The sequence below is a fragment of the Opisthorchis viverrini genome (assembly GCF_000715545.1).
Source record: "Opisthorchis viverrini unplaced genomic scaffold opera_v5_119, whole genome shotgun sequence".
Taxonomy (NCBI): domain Eukaryota; kingdom Metazoa; phylum Platyhelminthes; class Trematoda; order Opisthorchiida; family Opisthorchiidae; genus Opisthorchis; species Opisthorchis viverrini.
In genome coordinates, this window is record NW_008751775.1 from 1339581 (window position 1) to 1364949 (window position 25369).

General features: G+C 47.1%; 2 protein-coding genes across 2 annotated transcripts in view; both read left to right on the plus strand.

The window, feature by feature from the left end:
• Positions 1–10817: 10817 nt before the first annotated feature.
• Positions 10818–11285, plus strand: T265_06002 (hypothetical protein; the record flags this gene model as incomplete). The annotated part of the gene is made up of 1 exon (XM_009171154.1): positions 10818–11285. One exon carries the CDS (start codon positions 10818–10820, stop codon positions 11283–11285), a length of 468 nt encoding a protein of 155 aa, XP_009169418.1.
• An 85-nt stretch (positions 11286–11370) lies between these two features.
• T265_06003 (hypothetical protein) overlaps positions 11371–25369 on the plus strand; it is a gene marked incomplete at both ends in the record, with an annotated part of 29580 nt that continues 15581 nt past the window's right edge. The window contains 2 exons of the mRNA XM_009171155.1: positions 11371–11479; positions 21301–21362. Of these exons, the coding sequence (XP_009169419.1) occupies positions 11371–11479; positions 21301–21362 (171 nt within the window). The remainder of the gene's footprint in view (positions 11480–21300; positions 21363–25369) is intronic.

Genomic DNA, 25369 nt, shown 5'->3' on the forward strand with positions numbered 1-25369 from the left:
TAGGTCATTTTGGAAGGCTTCCTTCGAATCTTTAGATCCACGATGGGGGCCGCTGCTTAGTAAAGGTTGGTCGTGGGACTAAGTGCACAGAACTTGTGCTCTTAGTCGGCTCCCATTGCGCACATCAGCCGAAGGCATATTTCTGGTGTTATCAACAGTCATTCCTCGAGAACGACTAGCTGGTGACTGTCGATACGACTGCGTCTGTAGCCAAACAACACACTAACTCCTCAGTCCCAGTCGTAAGATGCTGCCTTGATAAGATGGTCAGGCTCAGACATTGCAATGATACCGTGCGCTACATTGACTGGAAATACGTCCCATAAAGCATAATCGTGCCAGAAAGAAACAGAGTAGCGCGCCCCATTACTAACATAGCCGTATTACGAGGTGCTCTGGAAATAAAATTGCAAAGTAGAAGTAAAGGTCGTAAGGTAGTTGTTACAGGTGACCGGTGTGTCAGCGGCCGCCATGCTACCCTCTCCAGAGGAAAGACGAGTTGGAGAAGATGGACCCGGAGATTCTCATAATCCGACCGCCCAAAGGTTGACTGTGACTACCGGCAAATTATTCACTATAGCTGAAATTCAAAAAACTCCCGGTGAGACTGTACCTACTATATACTATTCAATTCAACTCAATTTACCAGCTATAAACCGTGCACCATACGTATGTTGGTTCCAGCTGCTACAGTTTCGATCACCGGAAAACGGGAAAGTGGAACATATAACCAAGGCTTGGAGGTGAAGGCATGTTCAGTTTGTCCAGAAATTGGGTAGCTACGCAGTAAAGGCGATAGCATTGATGCACGACCGTCACTGATCGCGCGATTGGGCAATTTTCGCCAATGTGATTAGCTAACCGTGACTTGATTACCGGGGCCCCATCCAGAGAGGCAGCAGTCACCCACCCGACTAAATTTACTGGTCAGTGTTTTCGAACTTTGTTGCCACGTCATACATTGTGCACCTCTCGGTCGTTTCCACTCAGCACAGGTCTGAGAAAAAGAGCTCTGTAAGGCGGAGGGTCCACTGGTCCCAACTAGCGTGAGTAATTCATCTATCGCGGGGTGGGGGGAGTTCCTTCTTTCTAAGGCCATCTGGTGTACGTCAGCATTACTAATCCGATGTTCCTACCAGGTCTGACCAATGCTTAGGAGACATCGAGGATCAAACAACGACATCTTCCGTATGCCTTCTGTGCGCAGAGGCCACGTCTCTGATCCATAGAGCAGTATAGGTCGCACCACCACAGTGTAAACTCTTCACTTGAGAGACGAACTCACGTCGCGTCAGCACCATAGGTGTCGGAGGTTGACGAAAGTTGCCCGAGCCTTTCCGATTAGAGAAGTAATCTCATCTCCAACCAACCGGAATTTATACAGCTTCCCAGGTAAACAAATTTAGCTACCACGTTAATTGGCTCACCTGTAAGCATGAGGTGTGGGTTTGATCCCATCCAGTCTTGTAGCAGGCGTGAAGTGCACGCCAAACTTTGCGGCAGAGGTATTTAAAACCGTTTGCATTTGGGAAGGATCTGAACCGAGGAGGGCAATATCGTCCGCATTCTATATGTCTGTGAGGGGACGTCCCGGGAGCATTTCGACTCCTGAGGTTTCGGTGGCAGGCAGAGAAATTTCGAGCAGCATATCAATAACAAAGTTGAAGAAGGGTGGGAGAAGATAGTCTTGTCTGACACCACCGGACGTGGTGAACTCAGGCGAGAGCTTCCTGTATACTCGTACGCACCCACAGGAGTTCGTATATAGTGCCCTCATAATAGATAGAAGTTTGGAAGGGACACTCATGATCGCCACACACGGCTACAGTTGCTGACGATCAACAGAATCAAAAGCAACCTTCAAATCCAGAAAAATGATATTGGGTTGATAGTGGGTTGGTGTCGATGTTTCATTCGGGTCCGCTGAGTTCTTCTGACGGTTGTGTTGAAGAAGACCAGCTGAACTGTTCTCTGAAGTGCTCAGTCCACCACTCAAGAGGGCGATAGAGGGAGTGAACTGCTGTTCCGTATTTTCCCCATACTGTCTCACTGACACGTGCCTTCTTTTGGCCCGTTGATCGAATCAGTTGAAAAAGGGCGCAGCTGTCGCCTACAGCGAAAGCCTTCTCCATCTCCTGGGCCTTCGAAATCCCCAAGCGTTCTGTCATTCTTCAAGTTCCTCATTATGGAAGGTAACACGATTCCCAAGAGTGACATTTCATGAAAACACGTCCTCGCCAGTTTGTGGTTTAATAAACGGCTGGTAAAATCTGACGAGTAGGCGGTACCAGGATATCGTAATTCAAAGACAGTCTAAACCGCCAAAATTAGGTTTATCAACTCTTGTTTGTCTGGTCATAATAACCTGGCATCTACGACCACTCACTAAACCGCACAACCTACATCAGTCTACAATCCGCAAAAGCTGTCAAGAGACATCATCATCGACAGCATGACATCAGTGTTCAACACCGACGCTTCGCTGCCGTATTGTTAGGTATCATGGTTGTACATAGGCTGAGATACTGTCAGGGCGCCCACACCTAGACAGGACGATTAGGGTCATCAACTAAAGCTTTTGGTTCAAAAGTCGAACCGCAAGGCAGCGGTGTTTGGCGGGAAATGAAAATTTATTATCATTTATACGGAACACGTTGCGACACGTTCCATCCCCCAACCTAGAGGACCAGGAGACTGTTTGTCAGACCTCTGACCATTGACCAGCCTGGTACGAGAGACTGAGTGTCGCGGGGACACGCAGTATAGCTCAGTGGGTCGCTGAGGTGCGCAAACCGTCACACTACGTTATGGTCCAGTATCTTCGTGACGTTATCAAGTGACAAGCCAGTTGGGTCGTACTGTAGAGGTAGTAGTACCATAGATGAATGAGTAGCACATTTGCAGTCACACAGCTAGACAACGCAGAACAAAATTCATCACCTGACTGTCTCTGGAACACCCCAAGCGTGTTCCCGACCAGTTAGAATTTCATCAAACTAGCCCGATGGAGACAAGAAGAAAACAGTCCATTACAAAAATGAGGAAGTATCGAGGCAAAAAGTGATAAGAGATGACTGGTAGCACGTACAAAACTTTCTCTATAGTTGAGACGTAGATGCTCGGCATCGCCATAGGTGGTGCACCACTATTCGCTTTCCAGAAGATACTCATTCACTTGGAATTTGTTCTTACACTCATCCTAAAAGCTATACACATCTGGAGATTTCTCTCCTGGACCTTCGAAACTCGCCAGAGTTATCTGTCATTCTTTAAGCTCCCGATTATTTAGTGTTTGATGGACCTGCGTGTGCCATCATAGTCGTTAGTTGCTGGTATGGCCTTTCTGGCAGCAACAAGGTCTGCTGAAGAAGATATCCAGTGTTCATTTAATCGAGTCAGATGAGTTGGACAAACAGTTCTGAAAGCTGACAGCATTGCTTCTTTAACGTCCTCGCCGTCCACACGACTGTAAGTCTCCAAGTAGCTTTCTGATCAGATCAGCTCGATACTCTTCAGCTACTAAAACTTTTCGAAGTTGATGAACGGAACTGCTCTCTTTCGGCAGGCGTAGTGCTGGCGGAAAGCGAAATGCTAAGCAAGTCAGCACGATGGCGTGATGAGAGTCAAGTTGCGTACCCCAGAAGGAACGACAATCGTTAACTGAGGCTCTCCACCGGTAGCTGATAGCCATTTGGTCCAATTGAGTCCACGAGTGTCTTGTGGTAGGTGACCTCCAAGTAACTCGGTGTGAGCGTTTCTGTTGGAAGTTCGTATTGGCCAGAAACAGATGATTTGCACACAAGTGAAGAAGCCGCTCTCCGTTATCCGTACGCTCGGCATCGACTCCAAATCGACTACCTAACTGTGCTTCTTCCGGACTTCTTCGACCAATTTGGAAATTCATATCACCCGCCAGGATTACTATATCTGTCCTTCTTGCCGACCGAAACACTCGTGACAGATCTTGATAAAACTCGTCCTTCTCAGCCTCAGAACTGTTATCTGTTAGGGCGTATGATGATACGACAAACAAACACCATTTACCGCCTCAACCTGCGTTAATCTTAGTTGAGCCAGACAACCACACAGCGCAAAGCTGACTGTTTACTGGGTTCCAGTCCAGTAGGGCGCTTTCAGCCTTGTGGCTGAATGAAACTCCCACACCGTAGATACTACGAGCAATGGCGCCAGGATAACCGGATGTCCGAAGAGTGAAATGTGGAACATTTGGGCTCACCCTAAGCGGCCGGAGGGGCACGACCGAAGTGAGGTCTTGTATGCGTGTTTCGGAGACATAACATACATCGACAGAGAGGGAAAGTAAAGTTTCGGCGAGGGATGCTGGTTGCCCAATTCGACTTACAGTACGGACATTAAAGACTGCAACGTGGATTAGCTTTCTTGATGTTAGTAAGTGATTTTTCTGTTCGATGGTCGAGACACGGAACAGTGGCTAGGAGAGTGGCAGATGGGTTGATTGCACTGCATTGCACGATGTGTTCGGGAAGAATGAGGGGAAAGGCCAGTGAGCGAACAGTTGCAAGGGTAAATGATACTTCCCTGTTGCCCAGGCCGAAGGAGGGGTTCAGTTAAGGTACCCCACTTTCAGCTTTGTCTCAAAAGTCTGGTCCACAGGGCAGTGGGAGAATGCAGGGTTTTGTTCGGGGACCTTACCCTTATCATGACTCAGAAGCCTACGCTCTCCGTTATCCGTACGCTCGGCATCGACTCCAAATCGACTACCTAACTGTGCTTCTTCCGGACTTCTTCGACCAATTTGGAAATTCATATCACCCGCCAGGATTACTATATCTGTCCTTCTTGCCGACCGAAACACTCGTGACAGATCTTGATAAAACTCGTCCTTCTCAGCCTCAGAACTGTTATCTGTTAGGGCGTATGATGATACGACAAACAAACACCATTTACCGCCTCAACCTGCGTTAATCTTAGTTGAGCCAGACAACCACACAGCGCAAAGCTGACTGTTTACTGGGTTCCAGTCCAGTAGGGCGCTTTCAGCCTTGTGGCTGAATGAAACTCCCACACCGTAGATACTACGAGCAATGGCGCCAGGATAACCGGATGTCCGAAGAGTGAAATGTGGAACATTTGGGCTCACCCTAAGCGGCCGGAGGGGCACGACCGAAGTGAGGTCTTGTATGCGTGTTTCGGAGACATAACATACATCGACAGAGAGGGAAAGTAAAGTTTCGGCGAGGGATGCTGGTTGCCCAATTCGACTTACAGTACGGACATTAAAGACTGCAACGTGGATTAGCTTTCTTGATGTTAGTAAGTGATTTTTCTGTTCGATGGTCGAGACACGGAACAGTGGCTAGGAGAGTGGCAGATGGGGTGATTGCACTGCATTGCACGATGTGTTCGGGAAGAATGAGGGGAAAGGCCAGTGAGCGAACAGTTGCAAGGGTAAATGATACTTCCCTGTTGCCCAGGCCGAAGGAGGGGTTCAGTTAAGGTACCCCACTTTCAGCTTTGTCTCAAAAGTCTGGTCCACAGGGCAGTGGGAGAATGCAGGGTTTTGTTCGGGGACCTTACCCTTATCATGACTCAGAAGCCTAGATCGCGAGACAGCGGTTGTTAGGGTTTTCTTGGGGAACCCTTCCCAGAGCCAATGACTCAATAGTCTGACCTACTTGGTTGTAGAGGGCCGGCCTTGTGCGAAGGCGCAGGGAGTAGAGAATTACTGTTTCACTCCTGATGCGGCTGCGCACAGGTGCCTTTTGAGCAGCACCGGGCTCTTTAATTTTAAAATTATCCCGACCGTATTGAATAATACGCCAGTGGTCACGGTCAACCGCTGAGCGATTGGAGTGTACGGTTTTGTAGGGTCGATCTTTTCCAACACGTACTTCCTCGGGGGAAGGCAGCATCGCTGCTTCCATATGGACATGCTGGTCGTCTGGTGGAAACGCCTCCTATCGCAGAGGACAGTACGACTTTACCTCCAGACCGCCTCGTAATACGACTACTCAGAGTACGAGGACTCGTTGTTTTTCGTCGAGCTGCTCCCCATTGGCCTTCCTGGCATGGTTGCTCTTTAGGAACCGAGTTCCAGCCAGTATAGCCTGCGGGATCAGTGCACACTCAAGCCCGAACACCACGTCAAGGTGGCAGCTTTAGGTCGGGACTAGATGCAGTATCATTATAAGTAGAACACCTAGGCATTTCTCCCTGCACCGTCGTATTGGGACGGTCTCCAGCAGTCGGACAAAACTGACCAACAAAACGTTGCATTGTGCTAGACATCTAAGTCAAATTTTCAAAGTGTGGAACCTCAAACAACCCCCCTTCTTCAGCCTGAGCAACCGAGTAGTATCATTAGCCCTTGAAGCCGTACAACGATGATTGATTTGAAAGCCTTACTGTGAATAAAAGTGGGGCGCAGAGTGAGACCTAGGGCTATCCTACAACTAACATCCAGAGTGCAACCAAATCCAGCACTCAATCTCAGACTCTAGATAGACTGACGGCACGAACACCAGTGATATCGGTCAGAAGCAATATCGTTCAGTATCCCTATTCAAGACGATCACGTGCACCCCATCCATGAAAACTAACAGAACAGGCAACACCCAAACGCTCCGAAACACCCCTGATTGCCTTCTACCATGCCCATTCCTGACGACCCCCAGGTCCCCGTTACACCGAATCAGGCATCTCGACTTCTCTTGTCTGGGCTTGGGCAACCTGGCAGTATCCCATCCCCCGTGTCCTTTCAGGTGGCGTGGCAGCTAGGCACACAAAGGGTACTGCAGCTGGATCATGATCATCACCAAAGACAGTAACGTCAGTGTCGGCACTGACGCTTCACTGTTGTACGTTACTCAATCACTACGGAAAACAACGCTCTTCTCCACAGACGGTGACTCGGCACGTATGACATAGGCTCAACCAACTAAGCTTACAGTGCTGGGTGCTTCCTTCAAATAATGTAGCTTCTGTTTCACCAAAAGCATGTTTCCTAACCAAAATATTGCGAATAAGTTAGTTTCAGTCGAATCTAGCAATAGTATTGCGACATTACGGCAGTGAAGCATCGGTGTTGAACACTGATGTGAAGTTGTCGATGATTGCGACATCGGTGGTCAAAGACTTCAAGGTGTCTCCAATCCTTCGCCCGAATCGGACAAACCCAACAGTCATGTAACAGTGTAATCTGATATGCACATCAGTTGAGACCAGCTGATGCTATTACCACAACCTCGTGAACATTCTCTTGTTGGATCGTCCCATACAAGTTGGACCTGCACGATAAATACCTCATTTGCGACTGTACAGTTACACATAATCACTGGATGGCGCATTAGGTATCACTGATTTGTGTCAACAACACTCGCATTGCATACACGCATCAACTGAGTAAGTCACCAGGGATTATATTTTTAAGTGTTACACTTTAGGCAAAGACAGAGTTCAACTGGGACAAACGGTAAAAAACGCTGTTGCAGTGTACATAAACCAAAGTTATATTTGCTATTAAAATCTTATGAAGCCTTTCATGAACTCCTCATAGGTCACAGAAATGAAAAATTGAGGAGTTGTGGTAATAGGGATATTCGTTGAGACCCTGTGGGATGCCTTTTTGATGCCACAAGTGGCGAAAATTTACAAAAGCAATACATCGGTTCAAGATTCATACGTTAACCCCATCCAACACACTACAGGCAAATCTGGCGGAACGTCCTAGATGCCTAGAGCACTCCACAATTTCCAGTATCACTCCTTGAAGTCTCAGAGGCACGTTAAACTACTCTGTTCTGCATCATGACCATGCACGTTGCGGACACAGAGCATAGACTAAAGGGCCGGTTGATTGCTGTCAGCATTTAGTTGGTTGCCTGCCTCTTTTCCAACTTGTTTCCTAGAACTGTCCGCCTCAGAATTTTTTGCACCGCACACAAATCTCAGACCAACATTTCCGCTACCCAAAGTCGGGACGGAGAGTCAGAACTTATCCGAACTATCGTCTGCCAACACCACCCGGAGGCAAAACTTAATCAGAGAACCCTTGCACGCGTCTACGGCAAACTGCCGACAGACCAGAAGAATCTACCACTCGATTGGTCGCCGGGAGATCCAATCAGAATCGAGCCTCTCTTCGCAGAGATTCTTGCGTCTGTTAGAGCATTCTGGTGCGAACTTTGGGCACCACATAAACGCAGTTGTATTGCATCGATTTCGCTTATAACAAAAACCGTGCTCCTTGAAATACGGGATGCTGCGCTCGCAGAAGACATCGATGTTGATCCATCATGGTTTCCGCCTCTTTTGGATTCAGAGATTCATGGATTGATACACAGGAGAGGGTATTTCGCCCAAGTTTTTCAGGTCAGTTTTGTTTTGATCATTCAGCGGCTGTCATTGACATGAAGGGCACAAGTGAAAAAAGGGTTTAACACTGATCTTTATATTCTAAGGGGGGTCAGTATATTTGCTAGCGCAGGGACTCGCATAAATAAGTGTCTAATAGTGCTTTAAAGCACTAGGAAAAGCGCACGCAGCTACTATTCGAAATGAGAAGAAATTTGCACAACGAATGTGCGCGTTCTGAGCTTGAAAATCTTCTTACTATGCCCCCACCACGTGTTTGTTGGACCAACGGTGAAAATCCTGTTGGTCAAGCTTTGAAAAGGCAGAGCATATGTAAGATCTAAGTCCCCTCGGATAACGAGATACTCCAAGGGGAAAGGGTCAAGCACCGCGAAAGGCTTTTCTTAGTCCACGGATTTGAGTTCGTCAACCATTTTTCTAGCGGTTCGCTGGCACGCACAATGTGGGTGAAGTGCTTCCAGCGTCCTGAGTAAGCAACTTGGTTAGCGCTTTCAAGGAGCGGTCTGACGTAGGCTTCAGAGAGTATTTGGGAATTCAGGAGAGTAATACTGGAGAAGGTGAGCTGAATCATCCGTAAAACGACGAATGCCTTTTTGGCGATTTCTGATGGTGTAGTGAGAAGTATATATTAGAAGAGAGCCGGATGCCCAAATCTTTTTTGGCGTCTATCCTAGAAATGTAGTCTAGTCCTCCCTCTCCATGAATGACGAATTCGTTTGTTTCGTCCCTTCCAAATGACATATGGAAGCAATTTTATCCATTCAGAGGAAATTGCCAGTCAAACGACCACTGCCTTGCGTCTGCATCCATTTTTATGGCACTGGCATTTGCATGAAAAGTATGACTTACATAGGGACCATTCTACCTTCTGATCTTGAGGCCAAGTTCATGTGGTGTTAGCAAATGCTAGGTGATCTTATGTTCTATTTCTGACATTTTGTGGTCATATTTTTTTAATTTTTAAGATTACCCTGGTAGAACGCCTGAGTGCGCTTGCGATCGCAGATTAATACCAGAATCAAAACTTCCGCCCATTTTTTCGATGTCAGTTTTGTTCCTTTCACTCAGCGAGTACCGTTCACCTGAGTGACACAAGTGAAAAAGGGTGTAAGACTGCTCTTGGTGTGGAGCAGTAGGCTTGCTGGCACGGGGACGCATCCAAAAAAGGTATTTTAAAGTTCTTTGAGCTAGCAACTGGATGGAGTTCATGCAACCGTCGGAAGGACCTTATTGCGCGCACCAACGGCCTGGAATGAGAAAATTTTCCCCTGTTGAAAGAGTGCATTCTGAGCATCAAAACCTTCTGATCATCTCCTCGCAGTGTGATAGCTGGGTCAACGCCGAAAATCCTGTCGGCGTTACCTCGTTAAATTGGGTTATTAGTGAGTACTAGTTCTCCTCGGGGGCGACGATACCCCAGGGGAAACAGGTCAAAACCGCGAGACGAGTTTCATGGTCCACGGATTTAAGGTCGGCGAAAGATTTTGTAGTGACTCGTCGGACACACGCAACGAGGGCTCCCTCCTTCTTGCGTCTTGAGTAGACAGAACTAGGAGCATATTCAAGAGGCTGTCTGAGGCAGAACACGTTGGTTATCTAGGAGTCCATTCGAAATATATTAGGGAAGGTCAGGCGAATCATCGGTGGAACGGAGGATGCATTTCGGGCCATTTCTCTGCGCGGCGAGAAAGCCACCACTGAAGAGTGCATCATAACAAAATACGTTTTCGCTTCCAGTCCAGCAAAATCTTCCTAAAAATTTTCACTGAGAGAAAAAGAAAATCAATAAGTTCCCTCTAAAAGAAAAGTCGGCGTAATTTCAATCATTCGGGGCCTTCAATATAACTTGACGTTATGATGATTCCCCCATTCATTTGCTTACTCCGTCTATGTACTTTTGACCTCCAGTTGTTTTGCTCATTCGTACCCGGCACTCACATTGCCGCAGAGGACGTCCTTTCCGACACTTGTGTATTGACATGTGTGTCTGTGCGTGTGAATGTGCGCTGCTGACCTACTTACCCATGTGCGTTCATGTCCCGTTTGCTGGACCTGCCTTGACTTGTTTTCTCATGGGCTCCGCGTGATCGCACGTCCAATGGGAATCACGAGACCGTCGTCGGAACGAGCGACTTCAACCCACGCTACTGAGCCGTCATTCCGCTCGCAGTTGTTTGGTGTGCGGATGTTGACACTGCACTGGGCCGGTCAGTGACAAACCTGTGAACTTGTTGACGCTACGAACGTGAACAATTGAGGTTTGTTGTACACATCCGCTTACCCTTTGTGTAAATAGTACCGTAGAATTACGAACCCGATTCTTCCTTTTGATATTCGGGATTGTTGGACCTACGCGTCACTCAAAGTTCCGTATCGGGATCCTTAGCAGTACTCCATTGTGTTCGTCAGATTGGATTGACATCCCGATCTATTTGACACCGAGTCACAGTTGCAGTTTTACCATGGACCCGTTCCGGCATGATTCCTTCCTGGCTCTTGGCTTTTCCCGCCAATATGATCCAAAGACTTCGGCTGTGCTTGCCGAATTACGGGAGAGCTTTGCTGAATTGGACGAGGAGGACGGGGACTGGCATTGGAAATGGCAATCAACTAGACAGAGACGTGAGGATAAATGGAAGTTCGTTGTGTCTCTTTACCCTTGGATGGATGGTGCATTGGCTGTTTCCATTACCTCAGAAGAGGATGACAACCGACCAGACTACCGTTACACGGAGTGCGCTCGGGTAACTGAGGATGAAGAAGTCGCCTCACAAGAGGACAATCATCGGTCAGTCTGCGGTTCTTTGGGGTGCGCTCCAATATCAATGGTCGACACCCATTCATCAGATGACGACGGCGCTCATTCGCATTGCGGGGTGTTTTTGGGGTGCGCTCCACTAACCACCTGTGGTGTGAATGTGCGCTGCTGACCTACTTACCCATGTGCGTTCATGTCCCGTTTGCTGGACCTGCCTTGACTTGTTTTCTCATGGGCTCCGCGTGATCGCACGTCCAATGGGAATCACGAGACCGTCGTCGGAACGAGCGACTTCAACCCACGCTACTGAGCCGTCATTCCGCTCGCAGTTGTTTGGTGTGCGGATGTTGACACTGCACTGGGCCGGTCAGTGACAAACCTGTGAACTTGTTGACGCTACGAACGTGAACAATTGAGGTTTGTTGTACACATCCGCTTACCCTTTGTGTAAATAGTACCGTAGAATTACGAACCCGATTCTTCCTTTTGATATTCGGGATTGTTGGACCTACGCGTCACTCAAAGTCCCGTATCGGGTTTCCGATCTAATGGGATTGTTCCAATCCAACTGTTCGTTCTTTTGGGCGTCTTCGTTCATTTTGACGTGATATTCGATCCCCAGTATTTCCAGTCACCGCAGAAATTTAACATCCAAGTGAATATCAGTATTTCCAGTCACCGCAGAAATTTAACATCCACTTAAGTGAATATCTGGATAATCACTGGAGAATATTAGAAACAGCCGTGGCCTTAATCGCTTCCTGGGGGATTTCGAATGCTGAGCGGTCTTTTTGTACGTGAAGTCGAGCCTATATTTCATTGCAATGTGCTGTTCAATATAAACGCTTCAATCGGTTCGGTATTTCTCTTGAATTTCTCTTGAACATAAAGAGCAGTGCTACACCCTTTTTTCACTTGTGCCTTCCAGGTGAACGACAGCCACTGACCGACAAGAACAAAACCGACCCGAGAAACTTGGGCAAAAGCCTCGATCCTGTGTATCAATCCGTGATTCCGTGAATTTCGTAAGACACCCGTTCGTGGGACGTGTGTGTGTCGATTAAGCGTCTTGGAGAAGTTTTCGCACATGGCATCCGTCATGATTATATGAATCTGCGCTACCTTAAGACTAATTCACCCCTTGGCATTCGATGATAATATTTGGCATCTGTACTGCTTACATGGTTCTCGGTGGCTATCACGGTATACCCACTGGCACTCAAGGATGCCGACAGGCGCACAAATAGTTTGGGATTTTTTGTTTCATTTGTGAGCACCAACTGCATGCAATTTTGAGCAACCTAAGTGTGACCCCCATGAAGCACTTCACTTTCGAGAATGCTAATTACGTAATATCATTTGAAGTACAGACTGTCATGTTCAAAGGAAATTTCAATCTTTTTCACTGCATGGTTTATCGCTTATAAGTTTCCGTCGTATTATGCCGAAAAACAGTTGATGCCGTGACACCACAGTTGGTCCTCCTTGTCTTTGCGGTTGTGCTGCAGCCAGATTTCCCTTGTCACATCGACATGCAGATAGTCTTCGGGATTACCATCAACACCGACTTTCAATTTATCCCCGATTTCAATGATCACATGGGTCTGCTTACTTGTCTCTGCGCGGTTCTGTGACTAAGCGTTAAGCCATACACGTGCTTCAAGTTGGCTTGGAGCACCTTGACCACTTTGGGACCTTAGAGACCACCACGAGTCATCGTTGCTTTCTCACGCGTAGCCCTGTGGAATTTTATGCCGGATTGCTTCTATCGTTTGTTTATTGTTCGAAGCCTAAGGACAACAGATGAAGACATTTTCCCCTAAAGCCCAACGATTGTGTCCAGCGAGTGTCCTTGCTCCGAGAGTGCTTAGGAAAGACCGATGAATTTTCACTCTTCGCAGTTAGAAAACATGGTTCCGTAAGTCATTATGTATTGGTCAGCATGCCTAATTCGTCGGGCTGATCCTGTTGTATCCTTCTCTTTTGGGCTGCACGTCTGAACTAACAGGGTCTTCCACCTGTCATCTCCTGCAAAATATCACGCACTTCCTGCGACATTAGGTTTTAATTCCTGGGTGCAGAACTTACAGCACCTGGTATAACTTAAATATTTATGAAATTAATAACCCTGCTTTCGGCCTTGTACCAATTTTCAGTACAATGGTGCCGCTGTACCGTCTCAGCTTCGACGATACACAAAGCATTAGAGGTGGCCTTTTTCCGCCATGATTTTGCCTTGCGTTTCCCCAAGCTCATGTGCTAGGACATCACAGTATCAAGGCGGCACGAAAATGAAGCTTTGATTATTTGATACAGGGGCAAACCGGAACGCGCGGCTTGTTGGAACCGTTTATACAAATGCTGCGCATTAGGTTTACAGAGACCAGCGCACCTCACATCAGCACTGTCGAGTTCGGCGACAAAATCACCCCGGATACCTTGGGATGTTTTAAACGGCAGACGTCACACCTGGCAACATCAACCACTTCAATCACACACCTCGTTTTTAACGCGACTGTCGCTCAGAGTTGCACGCCCCGTACAGGAAGAAACCCGGGGCACGTCACGTAATTCTTCATGAACAGCACTGTGTTGCAGTGTTTCAAGTGAATAAAGATTAGCATTAGCTACCAGCTTTTGTCGCCGTTAGAGGATCTTTGCGTGTCTATCTATTGAGCGGATGAATGCTTGTAAAGCAGTGGCGCCTGCTTGTCGTCCAAGTTGTGGCTCTGCTTCTGACCAGCTGACGTGAGTTGAGGATAGAGACTGGGTCTACATTAAGTCTAATCATTTAGAAGCAGCCCGTTTAACTGTGCCGGTAAATATCATTCTGGTTGCCTGTTTCCTTCAATCTCCCCATTTACAATCCATTTATTTGGCATCACAAAAATGTAAGGCACGGCTACGACTCACTACTCATCTGACTGTCAGCTGAGACGTAACAAATTTGAAATCTAACAGCTATGGATGGGCCATCCAGTTGGTCAGTGATTCACGGACTGATACACAGGGTCAATGCTTTTGCCCAAGTTTACCGGGTCGGTTTTGTTCTCGTCGTCCGGCGGCTGTCGTTAACCTGAAGGGCACAAGTAAAAAAGTGTGTAGCAGTGCATTTTATGTTCTCAGCACGGGAGAGTATGCTTGCCAGCACGAGGATTCGCATAAACAATTTTCTTATAGTGCTTTGAACTGGGTTCTAGAAGGAGCATGGACAACCGTCGGAGGAAGGTCGTTCCACGCACGTAATACTCGAAATGAGAAAAATTTTGCCCAAACATTGCGTGTGCACTGAGCTTGATAACTTACTCACCATTTTCCCGCCGTGCGTTTGCTGGGTAAACGATGAAAAACCTGTTGGATAAGCTTTGTTCAAACATGGCATAAGTGAGAATTAGGTCCCTTTGAGGGCGGCGGTGCTCCAGGGGAAAGAGAACAAGCATCGCGAGACGCGTTTCGCAGTCTACGGATTCGAGGCCGGCAACCATTTTCGTAGCGGTTTGCTCGACACACTCAATGAGGGTGAAGACTTTCGTGCCTCCTGAGTAGACAACTTGGTTTGCGTATTCCAGGAGTGGTCTGACTTAGGCCCCGTAGAGTATTTGGAACACCATGCGAGTAATACGGGAGAAGGTGCTTTGGACCATCCATGAAATGCCGAATGCCTTTTGGGCCGATTCGTCACGGTGCAGTGAAAAGAAGAGTTTAAGGAGACCCAAATAACCACATCCTTTTTTGCGTCTATCCCCGTGCTTTTTTCTGGTATTGCTCACCAAGCATGACAGCCACACTCGATGAGTCTCCTCCAAATGACATATGTACACGCTTTTCCTCATTTGAAGGAAGGTGTCAATCGAAAGACCACTGCTTCGCAGCGTCTACATCCATTTGGAGGGCACTGGCGTTGGAACTCCAGAATTTCGAATTGTCGTCCGCATAAAGTAAACATGAACTTCCAAGAACATCTGGGAGGTCGTTGACGTAGATCAGAAACGGCACTGGTCCCAGGACGAAGCTTTGAGGAACTTTAATGGAGGCCTGCGCTGGAGAAGAGTAGGTCGAGCCTATTCTCACTCGGATTGATCCGTCTGATAGGGACGCCTTCATCCAGTGAAGGATTTTCTCTTGAATCCCGTAAGACTCGAGTTTGTGGAGCAGCTGAGCGTGTGGGTCCCTATCAAATGCTTTTGAGAAGTCGAAAAATATGGCATCCGATATGAGTCCTTCGTCCTAGGCCTGGGTTAAGCTGTCCATAAATACGTGCATATTTGTCGCACAAGAACGGCTTGGGAAAAATCAATGTTGAGCTGGATATATCAGGTCTCTGGAAGTAAGGTGCTCTTGGATGGCTCGCTTCAGAATGCGTTCCATCACTTTGCAACGCACGCTAGTGAGGCTTATAGACTTGTAGCTGTCATGCGGTGGCCGGTCACCAGGTTTGTAGATTGGCGTGACAATCGCTCCCTTCGAAGCAGAGGGAAGGCGTCCTTCGTCAAGTGACTGACGAAACACCAGGCAGAATTGATTTGCCAATGTAGATGACGTTTCCTTCAGGATCTTTCGATGGACCTCGTCTGGCCCCAACGTGGAGGCTGTAGTGGGAGGAGGCCATGTGGATTTTATCACCTCCTAGACAATCACCGCACTTGGTTCATCCCGTCTTGATCAACGGGAGGTTGGAAAGTTCCACACTTCTGGAACCCGTGCTTTTACCCAATCGTTCGGGAGTTCTTGAAAGTGTCACTTGTTTTTCTGCACGATCAGCCATCTCATCACTTTGCAGACTGCAAACACATGACTCTCAGATAATTAAATTGGTGTGCCCTACCAAGAGCCTCGGTTATTCTTTGGATTCGCTATTACCGCCATCCATTTGTTCAATAATCGGCTTTTGTCGAAGGATTTTCTGAAGATCATGAAAAGCTATTTAGATAGCATCACCGTATGGCACCAAAACGAAGCCCAGACTGATGTCGTCCGGGCTTGTGCAGCCTGGTCAATTTAGTACAGAATGAACCTTTCCACGGCTTCAACCAGGTTCAAAAACGTTTCAAGACGCCGCAAATGTTCTCCGCCTGATTATCTTTGGTGAACACTGACCAGCGTTCACAGCAGTGTATCCCAGACCCCTTGGCTGCTTCGTCAGAGAAGTTTTAAACGTGGCTTCCAACAATGGATATCCATCTCCCTGTTTGATTTGGTTTTCAAAGAAGCAAACAATTCCTTGGCGGTTAATGAAACAGAAACCAAAACATCGTCTTTCTGCGATTCCAGCAGAACGGATTTACTTGTGGTGTTCGTAAGCCTGCTTGCAGTGGAATCTTTGATCCACCCAAGCAATTTGCGTTTTCCTAGCGTGCCACTAGTACGGGAGCGTTTTCAATATGGAGATTATAATAATAATACTGTTTATTCACAACTAATGGATGGCATACCGTCAGGCATGTCACAAGATTGCGATTCCAGCAGAACGGATTTACTTGTGGTGTTCGTAAGCCTGCTTGCAGTGGAATCTTTGATCCACCCAAGCAATTTGCGTTTTCCTAGCGTGCCACTAGTACGGGAGCGTTTTCAATATGGAGATTATAATAATAATACTGTTTATTCACAACTAATGGATGACATACCGTCAGGCATGATCACAAGATTGCAGTCAGAATAAAGCACCACTGTAGGATTGGCGTGTACTGCGGATTGCGCGAGAGAAAGACAGTCGTAAACAGAGGGTAATAGGCTCGGTCACGCCTAAACCGTCATGGTAACGGAAACACAATTACCAGGAGCTTATCTTATCTTTTGGGGAACTTATCAAGCTGCCAGAAGATAATATCTTCAAGATTTGAAGGTGGCGGGTTGAAACAGATTGAGGGAGGGCAAAAAAGAGACATACTGCCCGAAGATGACGAGTAAACTTCAAGTTGCTACACACATTTGGCCATTGCGATACCGTAATTTTTTACGATTAGCCGAACCAAGGTCTTAGCTGGACGGAGTCTGCCAGCTCACGTGCTGCTCGTTTAAGCCTCTGTAGCTTCACAAGCCAGATACTCCTGCATGGTTCTAGATCCCGGCAAACTTGATGGGCTTCCACCAGCTGGAACCAACTATAGAACGCAAACTTTCCTTCACCAACCGCCGATGGATTAAATAAGATCTCACCCTTTGTGCCTAAGAGCACTAGGTTAAAGACACAGATCGTGACCGATTCCTTTTTGGCTTCCCGATACCCTGGGAGGGGCCAGACCATACTGGTTTTTCCACAAGCCCACAAGCAAACGAGCTCCCGGATAACGATGTGTGGTCTGACTATTATTCAATCCAGGGGAGTTCTAATAATCTAGAACCAGACGGTCTGTGTGGAGCCAGGTCCGAAAGATGTTTGGCCTCCAGGTTTCCAAGATACTTCGAGCTTTTATAGGCCGAAACGATGATTGCGCCCACCCCGGTGTTTGGCACCAGAACTAAGGTACACTTTCACACAAAGTTCAGTTTGCATCGCATCCTCGGGGATTTCTGTGCTAAAAGAGAATAGATGACATGTAGCCCCGTCTCGGTAGCCTTTGTGTGACGAACTGCTCAACCATTTCCACCCGGTCCCGTCAGCAGTGGTTAGTTAACCGAAACCGCTAAGCCTTTGGTTCGGGGATCGAGAATGTCCCAGAAATATGTGCCAAGGGCTTTATTCTAGTTCGAGAACCACCCCTGAATCATTTGTGAACCTCGTAACTGTTGTACATCCTTGGACTAACTGCTGAATAGCATATTGTAACAGTATTCACATCTCGACCAATCAGAGAGACGTACGCCTCTGGATACCCGTTCCTCTCGGGTCATTTGCTGGCTCTGGAAACGGGTTCCCACGCTTTCCCCGTACTGCACCCAGTGTTCCATCTGTTTTGAGTGATGTCGGATTCGGAATCTTTGGAAGTGAGTTTTGGTGGTTTGATTCAACTTAATTTATCCCTAGGACCTCCAAGAGCTGATTGCATGTCCAGGTCTTTACCGAGAAATCACCGTCCCAAGGCAGCATGTAAACAACAAAGTGAGTTATCTGGTGATTTGAAGGTAGTTGGAAGTGGCCTCTTGTCTGTCTTGTCAATCAAATTTCCCCGTGCTTTTCAATGTAGCAGACGCCATGGGGCCTGGATGGATGCGTAGGCCTTGTTTTTGGGATTTTCTGCTCCGAGCGTTCCATGCACGATTCAGGTAGCTTCAGATGCTGCGGATTAAATATTGGGTACTTCATCCCCATTAGCTGGAAAGAAAAGGAAAAGGTAGTCGATTTTACCACACGCAAGCTCATTCGATTCCAATTTATACCGCATGACGAGCTTCACGCAAAAATATCACTTTCTGGCTCCTGCGCCCCTGCTGGTTGGCAGGGCGAGCATGTAGGCTCATTATTTGCTTACATCAGTTGCCCAGTGTAACCGATAAAGTATCGCTCCTGATTGAGCGCGAGAACAAGACTGAATAGCGCTTTGCTTGTCTAGGAGTAGATGTACATAAGGTGAAGGTGAATGCGAATGCATGGTCAATACGAAGCGACAATTTGAACACAAAGGAGAATCATGAAATCCACCTGGGCCGTTGGATTGTGTGTAGGAGCGGTGACCCCGACACAGGTACTGAATAAATGCTTATAAAAATTTAATAGGGGATAATAACAAGTGTGGTCAGGCTTCTCGGATTCTTAAAATGTAGGGTCACGTACGCTGCTGGAGACTGGCCAAATCAGAGATGCAGGTGCATCGCCCGGGCACAGGGGTGAGACTAAAGTATGATCGGTATTATCTTCAACGTTGCTGAGCCGAAGAGCATACCTCCACTGGATGAGGTATGCGTGAACTCGTTGACACGTGTGCCATCACCACAAGGAGCGAGATGGCGCATGGATAAAGTGCCGGGGAAACGAACATAGGCGTAATATGTACTGCAATTTATAAGCTCGACTTCCTCAACGACTGGTTCGTACTTTCAGGCACGGTTGAATCGATCCAGTAGATAAAGTATCGCTCCTGATTGAGCGCGAGAACAAGACTGAATAGCGCTTTGCTTGTGTAGGAGTAGATGTACATAAGGGGTGAATGAATGCGAATGCATGGTCAATACGAAGCGACAATTTGAACACAAAGGAGAATCATGAAATCCACCTGGGCCGTTGGATTGTGTGTAGGAGCGGTGACCCCGACACAGGTACTGAATAAATGCTTATAAAAATTTAATAGGGGATAATAACAAGTGTGGTCAGGCTTCTCGGATTCTTAAAATGTAGGGTCACGTACGCTGCTGGAGACTGGCCAAATCAGAGATGCAGGTGCATCGCCCGGGCACAGGGGTGAGACTAAAGTATGATCGGTATTATCTTCAACGTTGCTGAGCCGAAGAGCATACCTCCACTGGATGAGGTATGCGTGAACTCGTTGACACGTGTGCCATCACCACAAGGAGCGAGATGGCGCATGGATAAAGTGCCGGGGAAACGAACATAGGCGTAATATGTACTGCAATTTATAAGCTCGACTTCCTCAACGACTGGTTCGTACTTTCAGGCACGGTTGAATCGATCCAGTAAAACAGGCCCTCGAGTAGTTAGCCAAGTTAGTGTGGACAAACCACAGAATGGCCGACGTTCAGACCGGAATTCGCTCATGTGGAGTGGCATTCACGGAGACGCAGAGAAGGGACCGTGTTGAGTGAAGGGCATTTGATAATACCGACTCTCCGTGACAGATCTGAAGGTCTTCCGTCTTGAATTTGAGCTGGGTTGCGTTCCAGTGTGTCATTGAGGCACTCGACTTGCCCGTTCCCATAGGGATTACAAGCAGTTGTTCGGCTGGTGCAAACTCCTCTGTCATGTAGGAATGTGTACGGTTCATCGCATATGGATGAGGAGCTATGATCTGAATTTACATATGCAAGCATACCAAACAAAGAGTAATTTACACAGACATTTGGTAACTGTAGACGCACATGTACCTGCGCGGGGAAAGGCAAATGAAAAACAAGAAAACTAGTCAACGATAATAAGGATATATCGGTTTCGAGTAACAGAAGGCAGCGGTCCTTAAAAATCGACTCCAATTCGTTCAAATGGTTGAGTCGCTTTGATGAACTTAGGGTGGGTGGTTAGTAAAATTGTGGTTTGATGGCGGCACAAACTGTACACTTTTCGATGATGTCTTTGACATCTTGGAAGGAAAACGACAAGTTTTTGGAAAGAACAAAGTGGTGCATGCGAGTAATTCCGCGATTAATTTAGCATTGCTGGTCATATTGGCGCATAGGTTACGCAACAAGGCGTCAGCCCCCAGATTGTCTTTTCCCGGTCTGTAGCTGTCATCTTAGCTAAAAGCGGGGAGTCCCATTTTCCATCGCCGGATCTTATCGTTTTTTATCCTAATGTTGTGCGGCACATCGTTCATAAAGGAAACCGACTGCTGGTCAATGATGAGCTTCAAGTGCTTCCCGGAAAGATAATGCTTCTACTTACGGATAGATTCAGCGATGGTGTATGCCTCTTCTCAATAGACAAGGCGTCAGCCCCCAGATTGTCTTTTCCCGGTCTGTAGCTGTCATCTTAGCTAAAAGCGGGGAGTCCCATTTTCCATCACCGGATCTTATCGTTTTTTATCCTAATGTTGTGCGGCATATCGTTCATAAAGGAAACCGACTGCTGGTCAATGATGAGCTTCAAGTGCTTCCCGGAAAGATAATGCTTCTACTTACGGATAGATTCAGCGATGGTGTATGCCTCTTTCTCAATAGCAGAGTAATCCCTTTCGCTTGGTGTCAGGCCACCGATCGGCCATTCTCAGTTAGAAATGCAGCAATGGCTATATGTGAGGCGTCCGTCTCGACAACCAAGGGCGCATTGTAGTTGACTGTCACAACCATAGCGTTCACTAACCCCTTAAAAATTTCCAAGGACTGTTGTCCACGCTCCGGTAAGGGGAATGTCTTATTTCTGACATTGACACTGATTTTGTCAGAGAAGTGTGGTATCCATTGTAAATGATAAGCAAACATGCCAGCTTCATGTGGATGAGGGAGTTGAAGAATAGGACTCTTCCGTTCAGTATCTGGTTTGATAATCCCTTCAGAGACTTCACAGCCGAGAAGACGTATTTGTTTCGCTGATGCTTTTCTTGCAGTTAAGGGTAATTCCATATTTTTTTATTACTTCATAGAAAGATTTGAAATTCTGGTCGTGCTCACTTTGGGTAGCCCCACAGATAGTGACGTTGTCGGTGTAAGCGTAGCTGCCACTTAAGTTCTCAGACTTGATCATATGGTCAATGGTACTCTGGAAGCATGCCACTCACGCCGAAAGGAATACGACGGAACTGAAACAATTGTCCGCAGACTTCAAAAGCCGTATACAGTATGTCTTTCTCACTGATTGGAACTTGATGGTAAACACTCAATAGGTTTAAGGTGCTAAAGACAGCATTGCGGGGAATTTCTTCAATCATTTTATTCAGTCTCTGCAACGGATAAGCGTCTAGGTATGTGAACCGATTAATCGTTTTACTTAGTCCACTACCATGCGTCTTCTGTGGTTTGACTTTTTCGTGACCAGTACTTGGGCCCTCCAGGGAGAATTCGAAGGTTCAATTATGCCTTCATCCGGTAGTCGATGAATGTCAGAGCAGTTCATCATCAGGGTCATAACGCCGTGATTTTGTGACGATAGGCTTGCAGTCTAGTGTAAGGTTAGCGAAAAAGGAGGTTGTTCAACCGTAGCAGCAGTTTGACCACAGAGGGTGAATGGATCTCGGTTCCCATGGAATGTGATTTCAGCTTTGTTATGTAGGCCAAGGGAGTCGTGGTCCAGCAGCATGTCAGTACATAAATTGGGTAACATCAATAGTTTTTGTGAACAGTACCCCTGTAATTGATGAATGCGTGGCAGTAGCCGCTAGCTAAACACTTCGGAGAGGTGAATGGTAATCACATAATTGTAAGCACATATCTTCCGACCATGTGTGCGGACTACCGAAGGAGATAAATAACTGCCCGAACCTCCTGTGTCTATGAGGACCTAAAGCGATATTCCATTCACCTTTATGCTGGTCACCGTGCGAGACGAGCAGTTTGGGGCTGCAGCAGTCAACAGGGAATATAAAGCAGAGTCTGTCGTGCAGTTTGAGTGATTTTGGACTGATTTGGATCGGCAAACATTCTGAAGATGGCCTGTTTTGCCAAGTGATTTATAAACTGCTTCTCTTGTGGGGCGTTTGGATCGTGGATGCCTGGAACGACCGCAAAAATAACAGCTGAGAATCGATTGACGAGAGATAAGGTGTGGAATCAGGGGAGCTTGAGAGTAAACGAGTGACCGCATATGTCTGTAAAGGTGCTGCAGCCTCGGAAAATGATATTGGCTGGTTGTGCGATTATGACTGAGCTTGTTTGTGAGCCAATTCTAATAACCTAGCCAATTCATGTGCTTCATCGAGAGTGAGTTCATTTCAATCCAGAAGTCTTTCCCTGATGGTAGCAGACTGACGTCCGTTGGTCGGAGCATTGTTAACACTTTCGTTTTGGTGGCGGATACTGATCACAGGTTTTGGTCGAGGATTTAAGCCTCTGAACGAACTGATCAACAGCTTGACTAGTATCTTGCTTGCATAAATTAGTGTTCTTAGGACGAATGTACATTTTTCAAGTGTCATCATCATCGACAGCATGACATCAATGTTCAACACCGATGCTTCACTGTTACACCATATACTGATAGCAGATTTGTAGTTCGGACAGTCAGCGGTGTAAACGTATACAGGTACATCCGCAAAATGGATTAAGGTTGCCAGTTTGTTTAGATTGGGCCCAGAAATGTTTGGAAAGTTTCGAATCAATGATTCTAATGCGTTGTGTTGTCTGGATGATTTGGATCTGCGTCGAAACACTTGGGTCGCAGCAACGGTTCCATCGTATCCTTACACAAATTTTTGCGGATAGAGTATCGCTCCTGATTGAGCGCGAGAACAAGACTAAATAGCGCTTTGCTTGTCCAGGAACAGACGTACATAAGGTGGAAATGAAGGCGAAGGCATGGTTAATACGAAGCGACAACTTGAACACAAAGGATATCCACGATACCCAGTGAATACATATTAGACGTACGTGTCTGATGCATTGATGAACCGAGGGCAGGGGCTGAGAAAAGCAAGACGATGATTGCTGTGTCAACATTTTGTGAATGGGTGCGAGTTGACCCAGGTTGAAAACAAGCATACATGCGGGCACTGGCCACATAGTGCGCGGGGGTGTTTACCGTTGGAGTCGGCTGATGTTTTACATGTGTACCGGAAATCTCGGCCCACTAGTGGCTTGGAGGCAGGGTTTTATTTATCTTTAGCGGTGCTTGTGTGCATGCTAGTGATATGATAGTTGGAGAGTTTCACTGTCGCTGTTCTGATGCTTCTGTGCTCGTGTTTATTTTTGTCTTCTTGTTTCTCTGACCGCAGTCACTTTCCTGACCACGCTACAACAGAGCAGTGATAGGTTGCTACATGTAGAAGTGATTATTTGCAGAAATGTGCAATGGATTTGGGTGCCGCACATTCGCCACCCGGAATTTTCGGGCTAGATTCTTACCCATATCATTCATTTTACTCCGGACATAATGGGTGTAGGTTTGTTGTAATTTTCTCGTTAGATCAACACGGCCTCTGTGGTTGGAGCGTGAACTTACTGATTGGAAGGTCCGTGGTTCGAACCCAACCTCTGCATCTCGACTTCCCCTGTCTAAGCTTGGGCAGCCTGGCAGTATCTCAGCCCTCGCTCCTTCTTCGTGTGACGCGGCAGCTAGGCAACGAAAGGGTGCTACAGCTGAACGGTTTTTTAGTGACCAATGGTCAATGAATCAGAGTCACCCGATAGATCCGTTGGACTTTTGAGTGGGTCACATCCCGACTAGCTCCGCAAGGCATAATAATGCTGGGTTTCCATTGGTGTAGCGGTGATCCAGTAGGGTACAACTGATCACGGAATCACTGACACGTTAGGTCCTGGAGTGGATTTAACCACACGGTATGTTTCCCACTAGTCCATGTGAAATGGTCCTGGGTTTGCATTTTTATGAGGGCCCCTGGACCGAAAGTAGACACCGAGCTGGGTCAAGGAACAGCGCTCCCCGTTCGGTGGGGAATTAGTTTTCTACCCAACCCATAACAATTTGGACAACCTCATTAGGTATATCAGTTTCTTCTATTTCTTATGAGTTATTGAGTAGATTACTGCGCCGATACTAGTTACTGAGCCGTACAGACCTTTCGTCCCATCGTGTTAACATTCGAAACCGCGACGTACACTTTTTGCGGACCTCGGTAGTGTGCTGGTTAAATGTTCGTGCCGGAGACTGCTAATGTTATTAGGCCTTGAGGATGCCTAAAAGCGCTTATGAGTCCACCGTCGCAGCATGTCAGTTGTGAGCGACAAGACCTATTTGTTGCCATACTGGTCAAGCCTGCGATGGTGAAATCACGGGTACATTAGGTGAAAACATGGTACTTCAAGAACGAGCACTCAGATATCTTCGAACGGAAGGGAGCCAGCTCACTACGAAGGTCGAGTGAGCTGGTCGCACATTCTGTTCAACTGTGTGGAGTCAGTAAAGCGGTCTACTCCGCCATGTGCTTCGAAAATTTGGCGAACTCGAATGCTGTCACGAGTGTACCGCCAGTAAGTCTTCGATGATCAAACGGTTTTAGTCTCTACTCCCGATCACTTGCGTGAGTCACGGTGACGCCAGCGTGATGGGATCGAGTTGGACCAAGTGGTTAGAGCGCGAATTTACCGATCGGATGGTCTGCCTCTCGACTTCTCCTGTGTAGGCTTGGGCGACCTGGCCGTATCCCAACCCTCGTGCCTCCTTCGTGTGGCACTGAAAGAGCGCTACAGCTGAACGCTTTTCTTGTAAACGTTAAGGACGTACTTCTATGTTCTTGTTATTGTAATTGCTCTTATACACCTCTCCTGGTTAGAGAAAACTTGCAGGTTCACTAGTCCCTCTGTTCACCAGTGCTCGCAAATCAGGACATACAAACTGCTGCAATGTAGGGTAATAAATTTTCCAGGTTAAGGTAGATAACTCAAGTACTTGATCGCCAGCTTGTGGACGTGCAGTCACTGAACACGCCACTTACAATCCAGGGAGAGATACTGGAGGTTGTGGAGCGTTTTACGTATCTTGGAAGTTGTATTAGTTCTGATCGTAGTGTGACAGATGAGGTGAATGCACGAATCTGCAAG